General features: G+C 43.5%; 1 protein-coding gene across 1 annotated transcript; it reads left to right on the forward strand.

Moving 5' to 3' along the window:
- Window positions 1-8,716: 8,716 nt before the first annotated feature.
- Window positions 8,717-13,228, forward strand: LOC123122093 (endonuclease 2). Its single transcript, XM_044542229.1, has 4 exons — window positions 8,717-11,117; window positions 11,263-11,434; window positions 12,770-12,835; window positions 12,979-13,228. Exons 1-3 carry the CDS (start codon window positions 10,986-10,988, stop codon window positions 12,787-12,789), a joined length of 324 nt encoding a protein of 107 aa, XP_044398164.1. The 5' UTR covers window positions 8,717-10,985; the 3' UTR covers window positions 12,790-12,835; window positions 12,979-13,228.
- Window positions 13,229-24,232: the final 11,004 nt, after the last annotated feature.

Here is a 24,232-nt window from a genome sequence, read left to right on the forward strand (position 1 = left end):
CCTTGACGGCCGAGTGGGGTGGTATGGTGTTCTACTTGGGCTGCTGCTTGATCCAGACCGAGCTATGGTCGGCCTGCCGCATTGTGCGATGGTGGTGCGGGCTCCAGCGCCTCGCCTTCGTATTGAGGGAGCCACCTACACTTGGGGTGGCTTTTGTCTGGGCCGCTAAGGTCGTATTCTTCGGTGGCCAAAACCTTGGTCCATCTATTATTGAGCAAATCTTGGCTCGCTTGAAGCTGCAGCTGCTTCTTTCTTAGGCTCCTTGCAGTGGTTATTAGCCGGTGTTTAAAGCGCTCCTGCTCGAGAGGTTCCTCAGGCACGATGAAATCCTCGTTGCCGAGGCTCTCCTCTTCCCCGGAGAGTGGAAGATAATTACTATCCTCCGAGTCTCCATATATGGCCTGTTCATCAGGGCTATCTTGCCCACTTTCCTGTTCCTCCTTTTCAGACCCTACCTCAACAGGGTCTTCAATGTCCGGAGTGTTCTCTTCTTCGGTGCTAGTATTGTTTTGTCTTGGGAGACGCGACTTGGAGCGGCGCCGGGGGCGCCGGTGTTCAGACTGTGTACCAGGAGGTTTATCCTCAACTGGATCCTCCTTGTCATCGTCGGGAGTGTCGTTGGGTGTCTCTACCATAAACACGTCATACCAGGAAGTGGTCGTCCCGCGTCTAGTGGATAGCGAGTTCTGGCCTTGCCCCTCATCGTCGTCCATGCCGTCGATGTCTTCGGAGCCGGGGTCAAGCGTGTTGGTTGGGTCTTCAACAGTGGCTATGAAGTGGGTGGCGGGTGGGAAGAAAAATTCTCCTTCATCCGCCGCAAGTTCGAACCGGGCATAGTTCGGCGGCGAGTCACCTGCCAGGGATAGGCCTTTTAGTGAGTTTAGTACGTCGCCCATGGGCGAGTGTTGGAAGACGTCTGCGGCGCTGAACTTGAAGATCGATAACCGATCGAGTTCGGTATCGGCGGACTCGCAGGGTTCGGAGCTTGTCGCCAGAGGCGAGTCCGGGGTTCCGTTGATGCAGATATCATGCGAAGTAGAATCTATGTGCGGCTCCAACGCCGTGGAATCGATAGCCTCCGTGATGGGTTGAGCTTCCCATCTTTGGATGACTCGATCTGCTCCAGATCTAAGGCCAGAGTTGTTGCAGGAGCTATCTCCTGGATGCGGCCCGATGGCAAGTTTAAGCCATGCTTATCGGGGCGAAGGGGAGCGGTTGCCGCGGTCTCAAATTCGTCGAAGATCAAGTCTCCACGGATGTCCGCGACATAGTTCAAGCTTCCAAATCTGACCTGATGGCCAGGGGCGTAGCTATCAATCTGCTCCAGATGGCCAAGCGAGTTGGCCCACAGTACGAAGCCGCCGAATACGAAGATCTGTCCGGGGAGGAAGGTTTCTCCCTGGACAACATCATTATAGACGATTGAAGGGGCCATCGAGCCCTTTGCCGACGGCACAGTGGAACTCTCAATGAAAGAACCAATGTCGGTGTCAAAACCGTCGGATCTCGGGTAGGGGGTCCCGAACTATGCGTCTAAGGTCGATGGTAACAGGAGACGGGGGACACGATGCTTACCCGGGTTCAGGCCCTCTCTATGGAGGTAATACCCTACTTCCTTCTTGATTGATCTTGATGAATATGAGTGTTACAAGAGTTGATCTACCACGAGATCGTAATGGCTAAACCCTAGAGGCCTAGCCTGTATGGCTATGATAATGAGTATCCGCCTATCCGGACTACGCTCTCCGGTTTATATAGACACCGGAGAGATCTAGGGTTACATGGAGTCGGTTATATACAAAGGAATCTGCACGATTGATCGCCAAGCTTGCCTTCCACGCCAAGGAGAGTCCTGTGCAGACACGAGTGTGGTCTTCGGTCTTCACATCTTCACGGCCCATCAGTCCGGCCCATGGCTAACAGGCCGGACGCCCGAGGACCCCTTAGTCCAGGACTCCCTTACCCCTACCTTGATATCTCCGCTCCTCGGGAGCCAGCCTAGCGAGGCCGCTCCCAGGGTCTTGAGCAGTTGCTGATGAAGCTGGGCCGTACCAGGCCGTTGGTGGAGCCATGCCATGGGCCGCAGGCCGGCAAGTCTGGGTACCCCCATTCCCAGGACGCCGACACGAACGTATGACACCTCCGAGTTCTGCACACGTTCAGCTCGATGACGTCCCTCGAACTCTTGATCCAGTAAAGTGTCGAGGGAGAGTTCCGTCAGCACGACAGCGTGGTGATGGTGATTGTGAAGTAATGCGTGCAGGGCTTCGCCTAAGCACTACGTGAATATGACCGGAGGCGTAAACTGTGGAGGGGGGCACCGCACACGGCTAACAATTGTTGGTGTGTGTTCTAGGTTCCCACTCCCCATGTATATATAGGTGGGAGAGGGAGGGGAGCAGCCTTGGGGCGCCGCAAGCAGGAAGAATCCTACTTGGGGGCCTCCTCCAATTCGGCTTCCCCCTTTCCTTATCTCCGGAGGGGGAAGGAAAGAGGGGAAAGGGGAAAGGAAGGGGGAATCCTATTCCCTCTATTTCCTTTCCTCCTCCCCTTTTCCTTTCTCCACTTAGACCGGCCCATATGGGGGCGCACCAGCCCACTAGGGGCCGGTTTGTCCCGCCCTAGGCCCAATAAGGCCCATATCTTTGCCGGGAGGGGGTGCTCGGAACCCCTTCCGGTGACCCGATACGTACCCGGTACCCTCAGAACACTTCCGGTGTACAAATACTATCGTCCTATATATGAACCTGTACCTCTCGACCATTTTGAGACTCCTCGTCATGTCTGTGATCTCATCCGGGACTCAGAACAACCTTTGGTCACCAAATCACATATCTCATATAATACAAAATCATCATCGAACGTTAAGCGTGCAGACCCTACGAGTTTGAGAACTATGTAGACATGACCGAGACACCTCTCCGGTCAATAACCAACAACGGAACCTGGATGCTCATATTGGTTCCCACATATTCTACGAAGGTCTTTATCGGTCGTACCGTAATGACAACATACGTTATTCCCTTTCTCATCGGTATGTTACTTGTCCGAGATTCGATCGTCGGTATCTTCATACCTAGTTCAATCTCTTTACAGGCAAGTCTCTTTACTCGTTCCGTAATGCATCATCCCACACCTAAATCATTAGTCACATTGCTTGCAAGGCTTATTATGATGTGCATTACCGAGAGGGCCCAGAGATACCTCTCCGATACTCGGAGTGACAAATCCTAATCTCGATCTATGCCAACCCAACAAACACCTTCGGAGATACCTGTAGACTATCTTTATAATCACCTAGTTACATTGTGACGTTTCATAGCACACAAGGCATTCCTCCGGTATCCGGGAGTTGCATAATCTCATAGTCAAAGGAATATGTATCTGACATGAAGAAAGCTATAGCAATAAAACTAAACGATCATTATGCTCAGCTAACGGATGGGTCTTGTCCATACCATCATTCTCCTAATGATGTGATCCCGTTCATCAAATGACAACACATGTCTATGGTTAGGAAACTTTAACCATCTTTGATTACTGAGCTGGTCTAGTAGAGGCTTACTAGGGACATAGTGTTTTGTCTATGTATCGACACATGTATCAAGTTTCTGGTTAATACAATTATAGCATGAATAATAAACATTTATCATGATATAAGGAAATATAAAATAACAACTTTATTATTGCCTCTAAGGCATATTTCCTTCAGTCTCCCACTTGCGCTAGAGTCAATAATCTAGATCACATCGCCATGTGATTTAACACCAATAGTTAACATCACCATGTGATTAACACCCATAGTTCACATCGCCATGTGACCAACACCCAAATGGTTTACTAGAGTCAGTAATCTAGTTCACATCACCATGTGATTAACACCGAAAGAGTACTAAGGTGTGATCATGTTTTGCCTGTGAGAGAGGTTTAGTAAACGGGTCTGCCACATTCAGATCCGTATGTATTCTGCAAATTTATATGTCTACAATGCTCTGCATGGAGCTACTCTAGCTAATTGCTCCCACTTTCAATATGTATCTAGATTAAGACTCAGAGTCATCCGGATCAGTGTTAAAGCTTGCATCGATGTTACCCTTTACGACGAACTCTTTGTCACTTCCATAACCGAGAAACATTTCCTTAGTCCTCTTTAGGTACCTAAGGATAATTTTGACAGCTGTCTAGTGATCTACTCCTGGATCACTATTGTATCCCCTTGCCAAACTCATGGCAAGGTACACAATAGGTCTGGTATACAGCATGGCATACTTTATAGAACCTATGGCTGAGGCATAGGGAATGACTTTCATTTTTCCTTCTATCATCTGCCATGGTCGGGTTTTGAGTCTTACTCAACTTTATACCTTGCAATACAGGCAAGAACTCCTTCTTTGACTATTCCATTTTGAACTACTTCAAAATCTTGTCAAGGTATGTACTCATTGAAAAATCTTATGAAGCGTCTGGATCTATCTCTATAGATCTTGATGCCCAATATGTAAGCAGCTTCACCGAGGTCTTTCTTTGAAAAACTCCTTTCGAACACTCCTTTATGTTTTCCAGAAAATTCTACATCATTTCTGATCAACAATATGTCATTCACATATACTTATCAGAAAGGCTGTAGTGCTCCCACTCACTTTCTCGTAAATACAGGCTTTACCGCAAGTCTGTATAAAACTATATGCTTTGATCAACTCATCAAAGCGTATATTCCAACTCTGAGATGCTTGCACCAGTCCATAGATGGATCGCTGGAGCTTGCACACTTTGTTAGCACCTTTAGGATCGACAAAACCTTCTGGTTGCATTATATATAATTCTTCTTTAATAAATCCATAAAGGAATGCAGTTTTGACATCCATTTGCCAGATTTCATAAAATGTGGCAATTGCTAACATGATTCGGACATACTTAAGCATCGATACGAGTGAGAAAATCTCATTGTAGTCAATGATGGTAGCTAGAACTACGTCGGTATTTCCCAGGAGAGGGAGGGATGATGTAGGACAGCGATGGTAGGTATTTCCCTCAGTTATGAAACCAAGGTATCGAACCAGTAGGAGAACCAAGCAACGCAACATAAGCAGCACCTGCACACAAACAACAACACCTCACAACCCGACGTGTTAAAGGGGTTGTCAATCCCTTTCGGGGTACGACGCCTCAAGATAGGCAAACGGACCTGAGGTAAATTATAGTAGATTGATAGATTGAATGCCAAATAAAATAAATAAAGATAAAACGCAGCAAGGTATTTTTGTATTTTTGGATTAATATATCTGAATAAAAATGCAAAGGAAAAGTAGATTGCAAGGCAAATATATGAGGAAGAAGACCCGGGGGCCATAGGTTTCACTAGTGGATTCTCTCGAGAAAAATGGCAAACGGTGGGTAAACAAATTACTGTTAGGCAATTGATAGAACTTCAAATAATCATGACGATATCCAGGCAATGATCATTACATAGGCATCACGTCCAATATTAGTAGACCGACTCCTGCCTGCATCTACTACTATTACTCCACACATCGACCGCTATCCAGCATGCATCTAGTGTATTAAGTTCATGGAAAAACGGAGTAATGCAATAAGAATGATGACATGATGACAAGATCCGTTTATCTATATGGCGGTAGATATAGATCTCATCATTTTATCCTTAGTAGCAATAATACATACGTGTCGGTTCCCCTTCTGTCACTGGGATCAAGCACCGTAAGATCGAACCCACTACTGGGCACCTCTTCCCATTGCAAGATAAATAGATCAAGTTGGCCAAACAAAACCCAAATATCGGAGAAGAAATACGAGGCTATAAGAGATCATGCATATAAGAGATCAAAGAAAATCAAATAACTTTCATGGATATAAAAAGATATAACTGATCATAAACTCGAAGTTCATCAGATCCCAACAAACACATCGCAAAAGAATTACATCATATGGATCTCCAACAGACCATTGTATTGAGAATTCAGCGAGAGAGAGAAAGCCATCTAGCTACTAACTACGGACCCGAAGGTCTACAAGGAACTACTCACGCATCATCGGAGAGGCACCAATGGAAGTGGTGAACCCCTCCGTGATGGTGTCTAGATTGGATCTGGTGGTTCTGGACTCTGCGGCGGCTGGATGAATATTTCGTCGACGCTTCTAGGGTTATGGGATTTTTGGGATATTTATAGAGCAAAGAGGCGGTCCATGGGGCACCCGCGGTGGGCACAACCCACCAGGGCGCGCCTGGGCCTCCTAGCACGCCCTGGTGGGTTGTGCTCACCTCGGGGCACCCCCAGGTGCAACCAGGGCCCATTGCCTTCCTTCTGGCCCATAAAAAATCATCGTGGAGTTTCGTGGCATTTGGACTCCGTTTGATATTGATTTCATGCGATGTAAAAAACATGGAAAAACAGCAACTGACACTTGGCAGTATGTCAACAGGTTAGTACCAAAAAATGATATAAAATGACTATAAAATGATTATAAAACATCCAAGGTTGATAATAAAACATCATGGAACAATCAAAAATTATAGATACATTGGAGACGTATCAGCATCCCCAAGCTTAACTCCTGGTCGTCCTCGAGTAGGTAAGTGATAAAAACAGAATTTTTGATGTGGAGTGTTGTTCATCAAGTCATATCATATTCTTTTCTTTATAGCATGGACATTTGGCACTACTAGGGAAAAGCTTATAGACAGACGCTTACTAGTAACACACTATATTTCCCCACACTACTACTACTTACTATTAACGTGCTATATTGACCCGCGCTGCTAGTAAATATTTACCGGTAGCGTGTGCTCAAAAAAACACGCTACTAGTAAATATCTCCAACCGTGCCCCTCGAATAGACCATAGTAGTAGCGCAGTTTCTAGAACCTGCGCTACTACTATGTGGCTAGCTATAGCGCAGCTGAGCCGCCCACGCTAGTAGTATACTCCCACACCACCCACCCCCGATCCACCCCACCCCACCAACCGTCCCACTCCACCCACCCCCGTCTAACACCCCCGTCTAAAAAAACGGATTCTATAACTCCCGAACGTACCGTGTTTCTGGTGCTCGTCCCGAACGTGCCCGCAGTCGTTCGATGGTGGTACGAATCTTGAAGCAAGAGCAATCCGCCATGTCAGCGCAGGATTCCGTTCGAAAAATCATCGGGTCGTCGCGAACGCTTTTCATTTTCCCAAACGCATCTCCGCACCACACCGCCCACTCTCAGCCACACACACCAGTCCACTTCATCCCCCTCTCCTCGACGCGGGTCTCGTAAGGAAGTGCACCGGCGACGAGGCGGGATGCGCCGGCGACGAGGCAGGCGGCGGCCGGCGAGAGGAGGTGGTCGTCGGACACGAGGAGTGGAAGCCTCAAATAGCAGGCAGCGGTCGGTTTAGGAGGTGGAGCAGCGGCCGATTTGGGGGGCGGAGCGGCGGACGATTGGGAGGGGAGATCACTGGCAGTGTCCCCATGGGTGTACGAGGATCTGGCCTTCGTCGTCTGCTTCCATGCGTGACGCCGTAGGCGCGTAGCTTGGTCCAGAGCAACATTGCTCGGGGAGGAGCTGCAGCAGGAGCTGGCCATGGACGTGAGCTGCGTTCAGAACCTCACGGCGGTTGTAGAAGGGGGCGCGGGGTTCAGCGACAGCAGGGCCACCGACCACCATAGCTCTTCATGGCTGGGTGTGTGTGTCCTGCATGGTCAGGTGCTCCGCCCGCCGTGTTGCTTCGTCCCGTCCGATGGCTCTAGATCTGTACTCGAAGCAGGGGAAGAGCTCTGAACTCCAAGCAGACGGACAGGTGCCCAGATGAACTTCAAGCAGTCGACCAGGCTGCTGGCTCTGAACTCCAAGCTAGGAGAAGAGCTTGCTGATCCCATTTTCTCTGGGAGTTCAAGGTGATATTCTGGATAGTCCCCTTCGTCGCACCTGCTACTCCCGGCCACGCACGGCTAGTGCTGCTCTGTGAGCATAATTGTCACTTTTTTGCTTACCATGTAGAGGTCAAATGGCTTACCAAGTAGATGTAGTATGTGCACATGGTAAGATAACAATATACGTGCAATCCAAATTTCATGTGTTGCCATGGCAATTTAATTTCACACACCCTCGCAAATTATTCCCCCATGGGAAATAATTCATAAAAAGCATGGCAATTACATCATAGAATTAGAATAATCTTTGCCATGCTCAAAGTTTGTATCATGTACAAAGTTGCCATGCTGATTTCTATGCAGATAAAAACAGTCAAACATTTTTAGATAAAAATTTGCCATGCTATTTTACATAACACACAAATATTTGCAGCCTTCATATATAACTGAATATTTGTACAGTAAGTTCAGTTCTCATTTGGAGCTATCACAACATTTTTTTTTGTCACCGGTAGTGTGTCTCAAGCAGGTTGTTAGGGGGTGTTCAACCTCTGGTGAACGAATCGTGCTTTCTTTGCATGGTTACTTTTGTGGCTCTAGGATGGCAAATTTTAAGGCGTATCATTTTTGTGGTTGATTGTGCTGCCAGTGTGGTGTTGGTAGGTCTATGTTCGACGTCGCTGGTCGTTTTGGGGTGGTGCACGTGTGACCGTTGCTCCACGAGTAGCTCGATGTGAGTCTAATTCCCCCCCCCCCCCCCCCCCCGCCGGAATGTTGCCATGTCTCCCATTTTGTACGCCATGGCAAAGTTGTCATGTTTTTAGCTTAAAAACATCTTGTATATTTTTTTCATAACTCAACATGTCCCATGTACCATCTTATTTACATATCTCCACAATTTTACACTTTGCCTTCTAAACCATTGCATTTGGCCATGGTAATTCTCTAAATTGTCAAAACAACACAAAAAGGGAAATAATGCCATGGCAATTTCTTCTATTTATTTGACAACATGGCGAATTTACCTAAACCCCCATGGCAATATTTAACTTTTATTGCCATGGCAAGTTTTACTATTTATCTGCCATGGCAAATTTACCTTTATTAACATGGCAATTTTACCTAAATCCCCATGGCAATGTTTAATTTTTATTGTCATGGAAAGTTTTAATATTTATTTCACCTTCATTAACATGACAAATTTACCTAAATCCCCATGGCAATATTTAACTTCTATTGCCATGGCAACTTTTATTATTTATTTCACCTTCATTAACATGACAAATTAACCTAAATTCCCATGGCAATATTTAACTTTTATTGCCATGGCAAGTTTTATTATTTATTTTCCATGGCTAATATACCTTCATTAACATGGCAAATTTACCTAAATCCCCATGGCAATATTTAACTTTTATTGCCATGGCAAGTTTTACTTTTTATTTGTCGATGGCAAATTGACCCTTATTAACATGGCTATTTTACCTGAATCCCCATAGCAATATTTAACTTTTGTTGCCATGGCTAGATCTACTATTTATTTGCCATGGCTAATGTACCTTCATTAATATGGCAAATTTTACCTAAATCCCCATGACAATATTTAACTTTTATTGCCATAACAAGTTTTACTTTTTATTTGCCATGGCTAATTTACCTTTATTAACATGGCAAATTTACCTAAATTCCCAAGGTAATTTTTACATTTTTTTTATTATTGAGCCTTTTATTCATCTTTTTGGGTTGTTAGGGGATGGGGAGGCGTTCAAGTTGGGGCTTTTTTCATCCCGAAGAGTCCATCGTTGCCCCACTTGTACCGAATGAAACGTTCGATCTGGGGTGCTACCAGACCAATCGTCAGCACCATATCGGGGTCCTAAATTTAAATTTTTTGCCATCGCATTTTTCCGTTAATTGGCATGGCAAATTTAAGCTAAATCTAATGGTAACTTTTAACTTTTATTGCTATGGCATTTTTTAATCTTTTATTTGTCATGGCAATTTTACAATTTTTCATGCCTAAATTACCTATATCTACATGGAAAATATTTAACTATTATTGCCATGGCAATTTTCACTCTTTTTGTTTTGCCATGGAACTTTCACATTTATTTGCGACGGCAAAATTACCAATATTGCCATGGAAAATTTACTTAAACCACCTTGGCAATTTTTAAATTTTATTGCCATGGCATTTTTTACTCTTTATTTTTGCCATGGCAATTTACATTTATTTTCCATGGCTAAATTATCTATATCAACATGGCAACATGGAAATTTTCACTTTCATCTTTTTTCAAGGGATTTTTACGTACAGTGCAAGTTGCCATGACTTTTTTTCCATGCCATTGCATAAAGAAAGATCTTTTTGTCCATGGCAAAATCTGTTTTGTTAAATACGAATGGCATTTTCTGGTTTGCATCACTGGGATTTTTTAGTTATCAATTTTTCCCTTTTCAATAGCAATTTTTTCATAGCATAGCAAAGTCTGGGCTTTCTTTCACAAGCTTAAAATTTGTCTTTTAGTCACAGTAGAAACTGGGCATACTGGGCTTTTCTTTTATTAGTCAACAGAAGGCAGCGATGCTGGGTGTTCGGGCGGGGGCTCCTCTGGTCCCGAACTACTTTGTTCGATCGATGCCCAGATTCCTCCCGAAAGAATCGCTCGGCCTGGGAGATCCCAGACCGAACGTTCGGCCGTTATCGGTGTCCAAAAAAAATCCACCCCCCCGATCCAGATCCCCTCCACCTCCGATCCAGATCCCCTCCTCCTCCTCCCGCGGCCGCACGGCGCGCCAGTCGCCCTTCTTCCGCGACCTCGCCTCCCCCATCCCGTCCCACCGCGGCGGCCCCCACTTCGCCTCTCCCGCGGCCGCCCTGCCCTCCGCCACGCCGCCGCTGTCGCCCGTCTTCACGCTCGACGACCGCTTCGCCGCCGCCGACTTCTTGCCCGACCCCACCGCCTCCGACCTGCTCCCCGTTGCCTCCTCCCCCTCGCCCCGCGCCGGGACAGGCACAGGCAGCCGCTCGCCCTCATGGGACCGCTCCCGCGGCAAGAAGCAGAGGAGGGCAAGGCGGCGGAGCAGAGCAGAGCAGAGGGAGAGAGGATATGGCGGCACCAGCACCTTCCCCGCAGCCGCTGCTGCTCCTGCTCCTCGTGGCGCTGCTGGCCGCCACCGCGCCCCGCCGCGCCGACGCGTGGGGCAAGGAGGGCCACATCATGGTCTGCAAGATCGTAGAGGTACGTACGTCCCCTGCTTCCCGCGCCGCCCCCCAAGATTACAACTCCGTCGAATCGAGCTGGCTGGCAGGTCGTCGGGTGGGGAGGATGGAGGAAGGAATGTGTGCGTGTGCTGAATTGGGTCTGTGCGTTGCGTGCGCTGCAGAGGTACCTGTCGGAGGATGCGGCGGCGGCGGTGCAGGACCTGCTGCCGGAGTCGGCCGGCGGGGAGCTGTCGACGATGTGCCCGTGGGCGGACACCATGCGCTTCCGCTACCACTGGGCCAGCCCGCTCCACTACGCCAACACCCCCAACGTCTGCAACTTCAACTTCTCACGTCAGTTCATCCTCCTCCCCCCTCTCTCCTGCCTTTCTAGTTCAATCAGTTATGGTTTCTGATGCAAACCGAACAGAGCTTAATTACCGCCATTACTAGTAGTTACAACAGCACTGCATGTTAAAAAAATACACATGTCCCTAACCCTAAACCAGCAGGAAAATGTTTATTTTCTACTACTTCGTCCCATAATGTAAGACGTTTTTGCAAGCTAGTTTAACTTAAAAAAACATCTTAGGCCTAGTTTGGCAAGACTGTTTTTGCAAAACCATAGTATTCCAAGACCTAAGTATTTCAATACATGGGCAGTAAATACTTCAGTTTCTAAAAATCATAGTTTTTCTCAGTATTGATAAAACTGCCGAGGCGTTTGGCAAGTGGCAGATTTGCTCAGTTTTATTTGGTTTGGATCGATTGTTATGTTGTTGCATGCATATTCAGCTATACTCACGGATCAGCTTGTACTAATAGCCACCGTATGCATTCAGCCTTGCACAAGCATGTTTTCTCCTACTCCGTAGATGCTATGATCTGTAGTAGAGTTATCTCTTGTAATCAATCAAAGACCGAGGTAGTTAAGACATGCACCGAAGGTCTACGTCCGCAGCTCGTGCGTCCATGAGTTTTCAGCCGGCGGCTAAGTAGTCATTTGTACGTGTACGCTCCGCCTCTAGCCGGACAGATCGATCGGCTAGCTATCGATGTATGTATCACAGGCGTTGATGGCTAGAAGTTGGACACAGAGAGAAATCAGCCAGTGTTTCTCGATTTTTAAAAAAGAAGTCGGGGCCTCTTTTTTATATACTACAAAAATACCACAGTTTTAGAGATACCATAGTTTGTTAAACTACAATATTTTTTTCATCCAAACGGCTCAAAGTATTGAATACCAAGGTTTTTTCAGAAACCACAATATTCCTAAAAAACTATAAAAATACTTTGGCTCCCAAACGCACCCTTACATTATGCGACGGAGGGAGTATTTTCTAACAACACATATAGTATTTTACAAAAATACACATTGTCCCTATAAAATCAATTATTTTCCTATTGAACAGTTGTCTAGAATTATTTTTTGTAAGTCAAACTATGTGCCTACCCTTTTCGTATAGAAATATTACCAGAAGCACAAATCATCACAAACATGATAAATATTATATCAAGGTCCAGAGCCACCGACACTTCGTTTCTAGAACCGGCTTGACCTTGTCGATGACGGTCAGCCAATCTTCGTGCACCTGCCCCTAAGGACCAGCACATCGGACCCGCATACGGCAGCGTTGAACCCTTGAATCAATATAAAGGTACAGTAACTTCCCCTCTTTTTTCGTGCAGATGCTAAGGAAGTTGGTTGAGACATCACTGTCTGCTTCAACCAAGAGATTTGAAGAGTTGCCAAAGGTAATTTTGGGGCAAATTTCAGTGCATATTCTCATTGTTTTATAATCTTAGTCCCGGTCTCCTATATCATCTGAGCTTATGCCTCCTCTCCATTTATTGGCTATATCTATATGCCTTGCTGATGCTCATTTCCATCGTTGCAGGGTAACGAGATGTTGAAGAGGCAGAGTGAGTTCATGACACTGCAGTGCAATTGCACCGTTCCATTGAACATTTTTCCTTTTCATTTTTCTTATTATTGGAGTGAGGATGTTAGAATGAGGAACTATATGATAGTAGATATGGCAACTGTGTAATAGTATAATCAGGAATAACGACATTTCCATCACTATTGTGTTTTCTTGAATTGTATGCATAAAATGGAATTTGTTGATTTTATATTCTTTTTAATTCCGAATTCGTTAGTAGTAGCGTGGGGACAAATTTGTGCGCTATTGGTATTTGGGATACTAGTAGCGTTGGTATTATAGACGCGCTACTACTATTTCGTTAGTAGTAGCGCCGGTTCATAATAGTAGTAGCGTGGGTGGAAACACGCTACTACCAACTTTGTTAGTAGTAGCGCGGGTTGCACCCACGCTACTACTAACTATTAGCTGTAGCACGATACTAGTAGCGTGGGTACCCGCGCTGCTAGTAGCCATTTTACCCACGCTGCTAGTAGCTTTTTTCCTAGTAGTGTGGACTTTTATATGATTCAGAGCAATAGTCTAGTTTTGACATAATAATTTAGATACTCAAGCATATCAACAAGCAACCATGTCTTTTAAAATATCAATGCTAAAACAAGTTATCCCTAGCTCATCATGCTCAAACATTGATCTATTCGTGAAACACACTCGAATATTAGCTACACCCAATACTTAAGTACGATCATATTGCCTTTTAGTTGGTTCTTTTGTAAGAGAAGATGGAGACTTAAAATAAAAATTACATAAAGTAAAAGAAAGGCCCTTCGTAGAGGGGAGTAGGGATTTGTAGAGGTGCCAGAGCTCAAAACGAAATATTTGAGATAAAAACATTTTGGGAGGTGTATCCATCCCACCAACGAAAATGACGTAGAGCTACGAACACTTTCCATGCTAGATATGCCATAGGCGGTTCCCAAACAGAAAATAAAGTTTGTTTCTTTTTCCATCATACTTTCACTTTCCATGGCTAGCCGTATCCACGGGTGTCTTTCATACCAACACTTTCCAAGAAATTTATGATTTGACAACATAAAGTAAATTCATTTTTGCATTTCGGGACTGGGAATCCCTAAAACCTTTGTCTTACTGTTGTGCAATGACAAGTGAATAAACACTCATCGTGAGAATAACACATCCAGCATGAAAAATGTTAGCCACCCGTTACCGTTCCGCGAGCGAAACAAACACACAAAAGAGAAGTTTATTTTGAAGATTAGAGATGGCATATACAAATTTGCTTAGACGGCAAAATAATACCGCATATAGGTAGATATAGTGGACTCATGTGGCAAAACTGGTTTAAAGCATTTTGGAAGCACAAGTAGAGGTCATACTTGGTGCAAAATGAAGGCTAGCAAAAAGATTGAGAAGCGACCAACCAAGAAACGAATAATCCCGTGAAGCAAACATTAAACATAAGTAACGCCGAATAATGCACCATAAGTAGGATATAATTTTCATTGCATGATTATTGACTTTCGTGCATGCATAGGGAATCACAAACCTTAACACCAATATTCTTACTAGAGCACAATTACTCATCAACATAACTCACATATCACATCATTATATCTCAAAACTATTACTAAGAATCAAGTTTATTTTGTCCAGTGATCTTCATGACATTTTTTTACTTTATCCTTCTTGGATATCTATCACTTTGGGACTAATTTTTATGTGTTGCTTTTCGTAAGCTCAAACAAATATAAGTGAAGATCATGAGCATAATCAATTTTCTTTCTCTCAAAATAATCTAAGTGAAGCAAGAGAGAATTTCTTTAAAATTTTACTAACTCTCAAACAAATCTAAGTGAAGCAAGAGAGCATTTCTTCAAAAATAACAAGCACACCATGCTCAAAAAGATACAAGTGAATCACTAGAGCAAGTCCTAGCTCATAAAAGATTTAAGTGAAGCACAGAGAGCAATTCTAACAAGTCATGACATAATTTTGGCTTTCTCAAATAGGTGTGTCCAGCAAGGATTGATGACTTAAAACACAAAATAAAACAAGCAAAGACACATATCATACAAGACGCTCCAAGAAAAACACATATCACGTGACGAATAAAAATATAGTCTCGAGTAAAATACCGATAGTTGTTGGAAGAAAGCGGGGATGCCACTCGGGGGCATCCTCAAGCTTAGTTGGTTGCTCATTCTTGGATACTAGCTTGGGATGCCGGGGCATCCCCAAGCTTAGGCTCTTACATCCTTCCTTCATCCATCGTAAGATAACCAAAAACTTGAAAACTTCAATCACACAAAACTCAACAAAACCTTCGTGAGATCTGTTAGTATAAGAAAGCAAACTACTACTATAAGTGTTGTATCAAACCAATTAATATTATGTTTTTGTATTATATCTACTGTATTACAACTTTTATATGGCAAAAACTCGTCAAAGAAAACCATAGAGCCATCAAAATAAGCACACAACACAAAGAAAACAGAATCTGTCAAAACAGAACAGTCTGTAGTAATCTGACTTTGGCGAATACTTCTGTAACTCCAAAAATTCTACCAAAATAGGACAACCTGGGTAATTTGTATATAAATCTTCTGCATAACGAATTGGCATTTTATCACGTTCTAGTGATTTTTAACAATTATTTTCGTGAGCACAAAGGTTCTATCTTTTTCAGCAAGATCAAACAACTATCACCCAAGAAGATCCTATAGGATTTACTTGGCACAAACACTAATTAAAACATAAAAAGCACAATCATACCAGTAGCATAATTGTTTAAACACACAAGAACAGAAAGCAAAAAGCAAAAATAAATTTTATTCATTGGGTTGCCTCCTAACAAGCGCTATAGTTTTACGCCCTTAGCTAGGCGTAAGGCAAGGATCTAAGTTTTGTCTTCCGAAGTTTTGGCAACTTTTGTAAGGGTTTTCTCAAACCCGGGAGGCTCTTTACGCTTCCCTAAGTTCTCCAGAAAATAAACCATCTTAAGATCCAAAATATCCAGTCGCTTGTTGCAAAGAGTAATCAAAGTATTCATGCGATTGATACTACCATTGAGGTGTTTGAGGGGTTCATTATATTTCTGTATTTCAACCATATGTTTATGCAAATCACCAAGTTTATCCACCATTTGAACTCCCTCAGGGGTAAAAGAAAACCCCTTCTTTTGAGGAGGAATTCCCAAAATTCCTTCCAAAATTTCATAGGCAGCACTTGCATCAAGCTCAATAAAATTCCCTTTAGCGGCAAAATCTAGAAGTTTTCTATGATGCAAAGCCAATCCTATGTAAAAATTAAGAAGAAAAACTTTAGCATCCCCCTTTAGATTGGAAATATGATACGATTCGATAAGCCTATACCAGGCATCTTTCAGATTTTCTCCTTGTCTTTGCTTGAAGTAAAGAACTTCAAAATCTGGTGACAAAGGAGGAGTAGGGACGCTATCCATCGGGACTAGAGACAAGAGATCCATGAAAAAGAGGGGTGAATAAAACGGCAAATTTTTGTGAAGTGAGGGATAGGAAAACGAGAGGTAAATGGAAAATAATGTAAATTGCGAGGAGATGAGATTTGTGATTAGGAACCTAGTTATGTTGAAGATCCTCCCCGGCAACAGCGCCAGAAATTCTCCTTGATGGTAGCTAGAACTACGTCGGTATTGTTGGAAATATGCCCTAGAGGCAATAATAAAATGGTTATTATTATATTTCCTTGTTCATGATAATTGTCTGTTGTTCATGCTATAATTGTATTGACCGGAAACCGTAATACATGTGTGAATACATAGACCACAACAAGTCCCTAGTGAGCCTCTAGTTGACTACCTCGTTGATCAACAGATGGTCATGGTTTCCTGACTATGGACATTGGATGTCGTTGATAACGGGATCACATCATTAGGAGAATGATGTGATGGAGAAGACCTAATCCTAAGCATAGCACAAGATCGTGTAGTTCGTCTGCTAGAGCTTTTCTTATGTCAAGTATCATTTCCTTAGACCATGAGATTGTGTAACTCCCGGATACCGTAGGAATGCTTTGGGTGTACCAAACGTCACAACGTAACTGGGTGGCTATAAAGGTGCACTACAGGTATCTCCGAAAGTGTCTGTTGGGTTGGCACGGATCGAGACTGGGATTTGTCACTCCGTATGACGGAGAGGTATCTCTGGGCCCACTCGGTAATGCATCATCATAATGAGCTCAATGTGACTAAGTAGTTGGTCACGGGATTATGCATTACGGAACGAGTAAAGTGACTTGCCAGTAACGAGATTGAACGAGGTATTGGGATACCGACGATCGCATCTCGGGCAAGTAACGTACCGATTGACAAAGGGAATTGTATACGGGATTACTTGAATCCTCGACATCGTGGTTCATCCGATGAGATCATGGTGGAACATGTGGGAGCCAACATGGGTATCCAGATCCCGCTGTTGGTTATTGGCTAGAGAGCTGTCTCGGTCATGTCTGCGTGATTCCCGAACCCGTAGGGTCTACACACTTAAGGTTCGATGACGCTAGGGTTATAAGGAAGATTTGTATGTCATTACCGAATGTTGTTCGGAGTCCCGGATGAGATCCCAGACGTCACGAGGAGTTCCGGAATGGTCCGGAGGTGAAGATTTATATATGGGAAGTCATCATACGGTCATCGGAAATATTCGGGGGTATACCGGTATTGTACCGGGACAACCGGAGGGGTTCCGGGGCTCCACCTGCCCCGGAGGGCCTTATGGGCTGTAGGTGGAAGGGAACCAGCCCCTAAGTGGGCTGGGCGCCATCCCCCCTAGGGCCGATGCGCCTAGGGTTGGGGGGGGGGGAACCCTAAAGGGGGCGCCCCCCTTGCTTGGGGGGCAAGCCCCTCCCCTTTGGCCTCCGCCCCCCCTCTAGATCTCATCTAGAGGGACCGGCCCCCTTCCCCCTTCTCCCTATAAATAGAGGGGTGGAGGGAGGGCTGCAGCACCACATCCAAGGCGCAGCCCCTCCCCTCCCCAACACCTCTCCTCCTCCGCGTGAGCTTGGCGAAGCCCTACCGGAGAACTGCCACTCCATCACCACCACACCGTCGTGCTGCTGTTGGAGCCTTCTTCCTCAACCTCTCCATCCTCCTTGCTGGATCAAGACGCGGGAGACGTCACCGGGCTGCACGTGTGTTGAACGCGGAGGCACCGTTGTTCGGTGCTTGGATCGGATTCTGCCGCGATCTGAATCGCTACGTGTACGACTCCTCCAACCGTGTCCTTGCAACGCTTCCGTCTCGCGATCTTCAAGGGTACGAAGATGCACTCCCCTCTCTCTCGTTGCTAGTTACTCCATAGATTGATCTTGGTGATGCGTAGAAATTTTTTAATTTCTGCAACGATCCACGACAGGTATTTCCCTGGAGAGCGAGGGATGATGTAGCACATCGACGGTAGGTATTTCCCTTAGTTATGAAACAAAGGTATCGAACCAGTAGGAGAACCAAGCAACGCAACGTAAGCAGCACTTGCACACAAACAACAACACCTCACAACCCGACGTGTTAAAGGGGTTGTCAATCCCTTCCGGGGTACGGCGCCTCAAGATAGGCAAACGGACGTGAGGTAAATTGTAGTAGATTGATAGATCGAATCTCAAACAAAATAAATAAAGATAAAACGCAGCAAGGTATTTTTTGTATTTTTGGATTAATAGATCTGAATAAAAACGCAAAGGAAAAGTAGATCGCCAGGCAAATATATGAGGAAGAAGACCCGGGGGCCGTAGGTTTCACTAGTGGCTTCTCTCGAGAAAAATAGCAAACGGTGGGTAAACAAATTACTGTTGGGCAATTGATAGAACTTCAAATAATCATAACGATATCCAGGCAATGATCATTACATAGGCATCACGTCCAAGATTAGTAGACCGACTCCTGCCTTCATCTACTACTATTACTCCACACATCGACCGCTATCCAACATGAATCTAGTGTATCAAGTTCATGAAAAACGGAGTGATACGTCTCCAACGTATCTATAATTTTTGATTGCTCCATGCTATATTATCTATTGTTTTGGACTATATTGGGCTTTATTTTCCACTTTTATATTACTTTTGGGACTAACCTATTAACCGGAGGCCCAGCCCAGAATTGCTGTTTTTTTTGCCTATTTCAGTGTTTCGAAGAAACGGAATATCAAACGAAGTCCAAACGGAATAAAACCTTGGGGAACGTGATTTTCTCATCAGATAAGATCCAGGAGACTTGGACCCTCGGCCAAGAAAGGAGGGAGGCGGCCACGAGGGTGGAGGGCGCCCCCCTAGGGCGCGCCCCCTGCCTCGTGGGCCCCCCGAAGCTCCACCGACGTACTCCTTCCTCCTATATATACCTACGTACCCCCGATAGATCAGATACGGAGCCAAAAACCTAATTCCACCACCGCAACTTTCTGTATCCACGAGATCCCATCTTGGGGCCTGTTCCGGAGCTCCGCCGGAAGGGGATTCCACCACGGAGGGCTACTACATCATCACCATAGCCTCTCCGATGAAGTGTGAGTAGTTTACTTCAGACCTTCGGGTCCATAGCTAGTAGCTAGATGGCTTCTTCTCTCTTTTTGGATCTCAATACAATGTTCTCCCCCTCTCTCGTGGAGATCTATTCGATGTAATCTTCTTTTTGCGGTGTGTTTGTTGAGACCGATGAATTGTGGGTTTATGATCAAGATTATCTATGAACAATATTTGAATCTTCTCTGAATTCTTTTATGTATGATTGAGTTATCTTTGCAAGTCTCTTCGAATTATCCATTTGGTTTGGCCAACTAGATTGGTAGTTCTTGCAATGGGAGAAGTGCTTAGCTTTGGGTTCGATCTTGCGGTGTCCTTACCCAGTGACAGAAAGGGTTGCAAGGCACGTATTGTATTGTTGCCATCGAGGATAACAAGATGGGGTATTTATCACATTGCATGAATTTATTCCTCTACATCATGTCATCTTGCTTAAGGCGTTACTCTGTTTTCATTAACTTAATACTCTAGATGCATGTTGCATAGCGGTCGATGAGTGGAGTAATAGTAGTAGATGCAGGCAGGAGTCGGTCTACTTGTCTCGGACGTGATGCCTATATACATGATCATACCTAGATATTCTCATAACTATGCTCAATTCTGTCAATTGCTCAACAGTAATTCGTTCACCCACCGTAAAATACTTATGCTCTTGAGAGAAGCCACTAGTGAAATCTATGGCCCCCGGGTCTATTTTCATCATATTAATCTTCCTACGCTTTATTATTGCTTTGCTCTTTACTTTGCCTTTTATTTTAGTTTGCATCTTTATACCAAAAATTACCAAAAATATTATCTATCATCTCTATCAGATCTCACTCTCGTAGGTGACCGTGAAGGGATTGACAACCCCTATTCGCGTTGGTTGCGAGGAGTTATTTGCTTGTGTAGGTACGAGGGACTTGTGCGTGGCCTCCTACTGGATTGATACCTTGGTTCTCAAAAACTGAGGGAAATACTTACGCTACTCTGCTGCATCATCCTCTCCTCTTCGGGGAAAACCAACGCAAGCTCAAGACGTAGCAAGAAGGATTTCTGGCGCCGTTGCCGGGGAGTCTACGCAAAAGTCAACATACCAAGTACCCATCATAATCCCTTATCTCTCGCATTACATTATTTGCCATTTGCCTCTCGTTTTCCTCTCCCCCACTTCACCCTTGCCGTTTTATTCTCCCTCTCTTTTTCGTTCGCCTTCTTCCCGTATGTATCTTTGCTTGTGTTTCCACGTGCCTTCTATTTGCTTGCATCTTTGCTTGCTAAAAATCTATTGGTATGGATCCACTTAAAGTGTTCTATTTGGATCATCTTCGATCCTTATGCGCTCGTGCTGAAACCCCAACTAGCCTAGCTGATGGGAAATCTTTAGATGAGCATGCTCATTTTGTGCGTCATCGTTTTTCTGAAAAAGGGAGACTCTTACGGTATCATATAAATAGTTTGCTATGCTATGCTTGGAATCTTTGTGAAATGTGTGATTTTACTTGTTGCTCTAAGAACCGTAAAAAACACCTTCCCTACCTATGTGAGTTAAATGATAATGAAATCTTATCTTCTTATGCAAAGGGTGTTTATAGTTACTATGATATCAAACAAATTGAAGAATTTGTCGTTTTTAAGGGTGCTCATGAAGTTGCTTCTTTGATTGAAAAATATGATTTTACTCTCAACAAATTTGAAAATTCCGTCATACTTAAATATTGCAATGAAAACATTGCTCATAATGTCTATGTCCAAGAATTTATTGAAAGAATGACCGTTGCTTTGGAAGAAAATAATGATACGCATGAATCTATAGATAATGATGATTCCGATGATTTGGTTGAAATATCCCTTGATGAACATGATGCTTGCTATTCTTGTGGCCATGATGCCAATATTTATGAAGACGAATTTGCTATAGTTCCTTATGTTAAAAATGAGATTGTTGCTATTGCACCCATGCTTGATAGCTCCCTCGATGAAAAGCATGATTTCAATGATTTTACTATAAATTCTCTTGATGTCAATTGTGCTAATAATATGCAAAACCCTAAGCTTGGGGATGCTAGTTTTGCTATGTTTACTACTTGTTGCAATGATCATGATTGGGGTGACAATGTTTCTTATGATCTTGAAAATTTATTTAAGCCCCATGATGAATATGAGATTGATAAAAGTGTTTGCAATATTATCGAAAGTGGGTTTGGAAGAGTGTCAACTTTAGATCCCACGATTTTGAAAGAGTGTCAACTTTGCATGCATGTGGATTGTGTTGAGAATATGTTATGTGATAGCTATTTTGTTGAATTTTCCTATGATCCTACATGTAATTATTATGAGAGAGGAAAATATGATTGTAGAAATTTTTATCTTACTAAATTACCTCTCGTCATGCTGAGATTGCTACCGTCTCTTTCTTTTTCCTTGCATATGCTAGCTTTTGCTTGCCTTGAAAAATTGTTTGCTTATAATACGCCTATGCATAGGAAGTATGTTAGACTTAGATGTGTTTTGTCACATGTTTCATGATGCTTTCTTTGCGCTTCAATTCTTGTCTTTCATGTGAGCATCATCAAAATTATCAATGCCTAGCTAAAAGGCTTTAAAGAAAAGCGCTTGTTGGGAGACAACCCAATATTTTTCCTTTCTGTTATTTAATAAATAATCCATCTACCTTCTGTTTAGATGTGGTTTTATGTTTTAATTAGTGTTTGTGCCAGGTTAAACCTATAGGATCTTCTTGGATAATAGTTATTTGATCTTGCTGTAATTTCCAGAAACTTTCTGTTCACGAAAACAATTGTTAAAAATCACCAGAACATGATAAAATAGTGATTCCAATTGCTGCTGATCAATAAACAAATTTCCTAGGTCGTCCTATTTTGTCTGAAGTTTTTGAGTTCCAAAAGTTTGCATTAGTTACAGATTACTACAGACTGTTCTGTTTTTGACAGATTCTGTTTTTCGTGTGTTGTTTGCTTATTTTGATGAATCTATGGCTAGTAAAATAGTTTATAATCCATAGAGAAGTTGGAATACAGTAGGTTTAACACCAATATAAATAAATAATGAGTTCATTACAGTACATTGAAGTGGTCTTTTGTTTTCTTTCGCTAACGGAGCTCACGAGATTTCTGTTGAGTTTTGTGTTGTGAAGTTTTCAAGTTTTGGGTGAAATTCTTTTGATGGATTATGGAACAAGGAGTGGCAAGAGCCTAAGATTGGGGATGCCCATGGCACCCACAAGATAATCCAAGGACACCAAAAAGTCAAAGCTTGGGGATGCCCCGGAAGGCATCCCCTCTTCCGTCCACTTCCATCGGTAACTTTACTTGGAGCTATATTTTTATTCACCACATGATATGTGTTTTGCTTGGAGTGTCTTGTATTATTTGCGTCTTTGCTTTTTAGTTTACCACAATCATCCTTGCTGTACACACCTTTTGAGAGAGCCATACATGAATTGGAATTTGTTAGAATACTCTATGTGCTTCACTTATATCTTTTGAGCTTTATAGTTTTGCTCTATGTGCTTCACTTATATCTTTTGAGCTATATAGTTTTGCTCTAGTGCTTCACTTATATATTTTAGAGCACGGTGGTGGATTTGTTTTAAAGAAACCTTTGATCTCTCATGCTTCACTTAGATTATTTTGAGGGTCTTAAATAGCATGGTAATTTGCTAAAAATAATAATATGCTTGGTATTCAAGATTTGTAAAACTTTCTTTTGAGTGCGTTGAATACTAAGAAAAGTTTGATGCCTGATAATTGTTTTGAGATATGGAGGTAGTAATATTAGAGTCATGCTAGTTGAGTAGTTGTGAATTTGAGAAATACTTGTGTTAAAGTTTGTGATTCCCGTAGCATGCACGTATGGTGAACCGTTATGTGATGAAGTCGGAGCATGATTTATTTATTGATTGTCTTCCTTATGAGTGGCGGTCGGGGACGAGCGATGGTCTTTTCCTACCAATATATCCCCCTAGGAGCATGCGCGTAATACTTTGCTTTGATAACTTGTAGATTTTTGCAATAAGTATATGAGTTCTTTATGACTAATGTTGAGTCCATGGATTATACGCACTTTTCTCACCCTTCCACCATTGCTAGCCTTTCTAATACCGCGCACTTTTTGCCGGTATCATACACCCACCATATACCTTCCTCAAAACAGCCACCATACCTACCTATTATGGAATTTCCATAGCCATTCCGAGATATATTGCCATGCAACTTTCCACCGTTCCGTTTATTATGACACGCTCATCATTGTCATATTGCTTAGCATGATCATGTAGTTGACATCGTATTTGTGGCAAAGCCACCGTTCATAATTCTTTCATACATGTCACTCATGGATCATTGCATATCCCGGTACACCGCCGGAGGCATACACATAGAGTCATATTTTGTTCTAAGTATCGAGTTGTAATTGTTGACTTGTAAGTAAATAAAAGTGTGGTGATCATCATTATTAGAGCATTGTCCCAGTGAGGAAAGGATGATGGAGACTATGATTCCCCCACAAGTCGGGATGAGACTCCGGACGAAAAATAAAAAAATATAAAAAAAGAGGCCATAAAAAAAAGAGAAAATGCCCAAATAAAAAAAATGAGAGAAAAAGAGAGAAGGGACAATGTTACTATCCTTTTACCACACTTGTGCTTCAAAGTAGCACCATGATCTTCATAATAGAGAGTCTCTCATTTTGTCAC

This window comes from Triticum aestivum, chromosome 5D (genome assembly GCF_018294505.1).
Source record: "Triticum aestivum cultivar Chinese Spring chromosome 5D, IWGSC CS RefSeq v2.1, whole genome shotgun sequence".
Lineage (NCBI taxonomy): Eukaryota > Viridiplantae > Streptophyta > Magnoliopsida > Poales > Poaceae > Triticum > Triticum aestivum.